General features: G+C 37.6%; 1 protein-coding gene across 1 annotated transcript; it reads right to left on the reverse strand.

Moving 5' to 3' along the window:
- Window positions 1-228: 228 nt before the first annotated feature.
- LOC112509709 (floricaula/leafy homolog) lies at window positions 229-3,417 on the reverse strand. The gene is made up of 3 exons (XM_025114808.1): window positions 2,916-3,417; window positions 2,385-2,797; window positions 229-624 (listed from the first exon to the last, which is right to left on the reverse strand). The coding sequence occupies exons 1-3, from the start codon at window positions 3,415-3,417 to the stop codon at window positions 229-231; spliced, it is 1,311 nt and encodes a 436-aa protein (XP_024970576.1).
- Window positions 3,418-4,575: the final 1,158 nt, after the last annotated feature.

Raw genomic sequence — 4,575 nt, forward strand, 5'->3', positions numbered from 1 at the left:
AATGATTTCAAAACCTTATATCCGTAAAATTTCAAATCCGAACACAAAATTAGAACGGATTTGAAACTCATTTCCATTCCTGCAAACCAAACGATACCTGTTGTTTAAATCAAAGGCCTTAAACCACCACATATTATAACTCCGATGCAATCACAACCATAACTAAAACCATCATCCATCGTACGTATACACCGCTTGGACCATAAAATCTAATCCCATAACATCAACTCAAAAGTGCAGATGACCACCACCACCACCACCACCACCGGCGGCAACGGAGGTGGAAGCAGCAGCGGCGGCTACAATGGCAGCACTGCTACGCTCTGCATGGCAGAGCTGGCGGAGTTTGGTGGGAACATACCAAATGGAAAGTCGTGGATGAGTGTTGAAAATGGCATCGATATCCCAACCCTGGCGAGATGCAATGGAGACCAAGGGCTTGTAACAAGCCTGCCGCCATGCACCCACGTTCTCCCCTCTTTCCTTGAAAGCCCTTCTCAGCCCATTGGAAGCTTCCTCATCCAGACAGTGGAGTGCATAGCAGTGAACGTAGTGTCTCATTTTGGGCTTGTTGATGTAGCTCGCACCAGCCTTTTTTGCAAACCTGAACACCTGGTTCGTCACCTACACCAAACCCGCCACATCCACTCATATCATATATAGTTTTATATATATATATATATATATATATATATATATATATATATATATATATATATAGACACAAGTATCCAATGAAAATAGGAGTTAAAACGAGAAGTGTGAGAAAAAATTTGGATCCTTGATCATTCATTTTAAACCAACCAATGAATTATTATTTGAAAGAGAAATTGATATAGTGTTTCTATTTAGTATTGATTTAGTGAAACTCTTCAATTATGATTGATCCAACGGTGGAGATCTCATCTTACCCTTCTCACCGTTACTCTCATTGAAACCCAACCTTATACATATATTGTTACTCACTTATGATATCTCCGGGTCGTATATCCTACCAACCTCAATCAACACGTTTCAAAGGGACTCTCTAAGAGACTTAATACGCTCATCGGTGGATATTGCCTTATGGTACTTAGCCTCGTACGACGGTCTAACCTTCTTATATATATATATATATATATATATAAAAGACTGTATAAGTTTATGGAATCAAACAATTATGAACCTTATGTAAAGTTTTAAAATAATTTTATAAGCACAATTGTGAACGTTTTGACAAGTTTTTCTAGAACACTTTTAATATAAAGTGTCCATCTTTTTACAAGACATTTGAGTTTCCAGGACACTTTTCCAAAGGGTCCCATAAAAAAAACGATACGGCATTTTATTTTACAGATTTCCTAGAAAATTGTTAAGACATCTAAAACGTCCTATAAAATTTTATTATAACATCTTACATTAAGACGTATAATTATTTGATCGTACAAATTTAAGTCTTGTACATTTTTGTCGTTCAACAAATCAATTTTTATTATAACGAAAGGTTGCAACATATACGATTCAAGTCTATGTCCGATCTAACGGAAGTACATATTATCTCAAAACATTGGAAAATATTGTGAGATACGAAGGAAATTGTAAAAAAGTAAAAAGATTATGATACAAGAAAACAAACGGAAATTGACTCAAATAACCATATCCTACAACCAAATTGACCTCATAACCATTTCTCTTCCCAAAAGTCACTAGTTTCGTAATATCCCGATCCCCGATTATTGCGGACTCACTAAACGACAAAAGTTTAGAGCTTTTGACCCAAATTCATAACCACTAGTCCATAATTATCAAGGATCTAACCCAAAACCCATTTTCCTTGAATCCATAAAGCAGGATTCATAAATGTCCACCTTCATAGAAAAATGGGTTTTGGATCGGATTCGTAATAGTTGCGGACTGGTGGCTATGAACTTGGCCTAAAAATGTTGACTTTTTCGTCGTATAATGTCCGTAATAATTACGGATATCAGTATTGCGGACATAATGACTTTTAAATAAAGTATGAAAAATAAAAAAAAATAAAAAAAGAGGTTAATTATTTGTCGAATATGATGATGGTTTTGAGTCAATTCCCTGAAAACAAAATACGAATATATATAAAATAATTGAGAGACTGACTGGAATTAGGGTTAGTGAAAAGTAAAAGGCAAATGGGAGTGCAGACCGTACAACACGTGTCGAGTAGGGGACAAAGCCAGCTGTTGGCAATGGGGCAGGACTCCATCTCTCTTGTTTTATACACAACTTTCTGTATATTTACCGGACAACACAAATCTCTTCACACTCACCTTACTCGAATCATCACTTCTTTACCCTTTCCATTATAATATTTACTACAATTTTTATTTATTATTTATTAAAAAAATAATGGGAAATTAAAATGATACCTTTGTGGGACATTTTTCACCTCTCTCTTTTGCGATGGTCTGAACTTGGATCAAGAAATCACGGCATTGCTCATAGAGATGGAACAGGTAATCAAGACCATTCTTTTTGCCACGCGCCACCTCTCCCGGCTCCGTCACGATGAAAGGATGCTCTCTTTGCCGTTCTACTCCGGCGCCACCGCCACCGTTGTCTGGATCATCTTCGCTTTCATTCTCAAAATTATCATCTCCTCCACCCATTTGTGAGGAAGATCCAATTCTGCCCCTTACTCCAATTTTCTTACTCCTACGTTGTCCCTGCTTCGTCTTTCCTCCTCCGCCGCAGCTCCTCATCGCCGCCATCTCCCATGCCCCCCCTCCGCCCCCACTCCCCGCCGCTTCATTTTCTTGTTGCACTGGCTCCTCCGACAAGCCTGTTTTTTCAGAACAAAAGTCAGAATTTTCTCCGACATCAAGTAGTTTTTCGAAAATTCCAACAAGAATTATTGTTTTTGCATGGAAAAAATTGCATGTAATTGTGAATATACGAACCCTCTTGAGAGAGTGCATCAAGAGTGTTGGTGGTGTCGGAAGAGAGAAGGTAGCGCCGCCGTGAATCCTCCTCCTCCTGGCGGCGTCGTTCCGCCCTCACGGCAGCTTTGATGCCATATCTCTCACCAACAAGTAAGTCCCATCGGAAAATATGAGACAAGCTGTTCATCATTTCATCAAGCTCTTCATCCTTCATATCTAACAGCGTGTTAGCTGTGAAGCCAAGCTCTGCTATCTTTGTAGCCGTGAAATATCGTACTCCATAAGCATGGAACACCTCCTCCAACCCTCCAAGATCCCTGCTTTCTCTGACCAAATAGCCCCCCATTCCAGCAGAGGTTGCCGCCATTGCCGCCGGGTGCGGTGGTGGAGGTGGCGGTGGTGGTGGTGGTTGTTGTTGTTGTTGTAGTGTTATGGGTTCGTAAAGACGGCCCGCCGGCTGAGCCAGAGCAGCCCTGGTGTCCCACTTAAACAAGCTCGCCGAGAGTGAATCGGGATCCATGCAGTCGGGTTCGAAGTGATGAATTTCTGTCTGTCTCTTTTGGGCTTTTTAAAGTGCACTGTTGTGTTAAAATGACGAAATTGCCCTTTGTCTTGAACTGGATATTTCCATTTTCAGCCACTTTTTTATAATTTATAATTTTTATTTTTTTGTTTTTTTATAAATAAATGAGTTGGATTTAAACTATACAAGGTTCCAACTGTATTGGATAGTTGAAGCCCAACCAGACCCAATTGGACTTCAAGTAAGTCAATAAACTTTGGTTATGTGCTTATGTTTCCATTCACCACCCTTTATGTTTCAGAAAAGTTTCATTTGACCCCTCACAAAAAATTAGGGTTAGAATCGTACAATCTCGATAAGTCACGGTATAATTCTTCACCGTTAATGAAAACGGTAATTTTTTAGGGGTTGTTTACTAATTATACATTTACCGGCTAACATCATCGTTATTACCTTTATCGAATAAGATTCTCTGTCGTTAAAAAGAGATTGTTATTAAGTGTCTTTTACACCATAAACGTTTATCGGGTAAAAATATAAGATCTACATCTTTGCTATGCCTCTTAGACCATCGATGTCACATCAATTTAAGAAATAATCTAGAAATTAATTATCCTTTATTATAATTGTTTCTATCTGATTTCTTAATTGACACCTCATCATAAAAACTGAATTTTAATCAAATAACAACAAAATTACAATTAAATATAACCAAAATCTCGAGTATGCATACATTTTTATAAAAATATTTCAAAAAACATCAAAAAGCATGATGTGACATAAAATAATTTTTTATTAAGAAAAATATACCTTACAATTTCTTATATTATTCACTGTTATATCAATAAAAAGTACTGATGTGATATTAACAAATACAAAAAACAGTTATTAAAAAATCATAGTCCAAACCACCATAATTTCTTATTAAGAAAATATTGCGTATTACTTAAGAAAATCGTAAGAAATTGTTGTAATGGATGGTTGGCACTAAGTGATCCAGAAAATTAATGGGGTGGAGCACGTTGGGTGAGACTTAGAGGAGGCAAGCATATGGCCATATGAGACCGGGAGGAAACCATGAAAGATAAAGGTAAAAATAGAAAATTTAAACTAGTCAACAAACATTTTTGTTCTTTGACTGGGGGCCTTTCCCCC

The sequence above is a fragment of the Cynara cardunculus genome (genome assembly GCF_001531365.2).
Source record: "Cynara cardunculus var. scolymus isolate 2C chromosome LG 3, CcrdV1, whole genome shotgun sequence".
NCBI classification, from domain to species: domain Eukaryota; kingdom Viridiplantae; phylum Streptophyta; class Magnoliopsida; order Asterales; family Asteraceae; genus Cynara; species Cynara cardunculus.

What these genes read in the sequence shown, in the direction of transcription:
- LOC112509709 (XM_025114808.1), bottom strand. Translation starts at nt 3,417, where the DNA reads ATGGATCCCGATTCACTCTCGGCGAGCTTGTTTAAGTGGGACACCAGG. An exon ending in TGATGCACTCTCTCAAGAGG is followed by an intron (nt 2,798 to 2,915) that starts GTTCGTATATTC and finishes CTGAAAAAACAG; the next exon opens with GCTTGTCGGAGGAGCCAGTG. An exon ending in GTGAAAAATGTCCCACAAAG is followed by an intron (nt 625 to 2,384) that starts GTATCATTTTAA and finishes GGTTTGGTGTAG; the next exon opens with GTGACGAACCAGGTGTTCAG.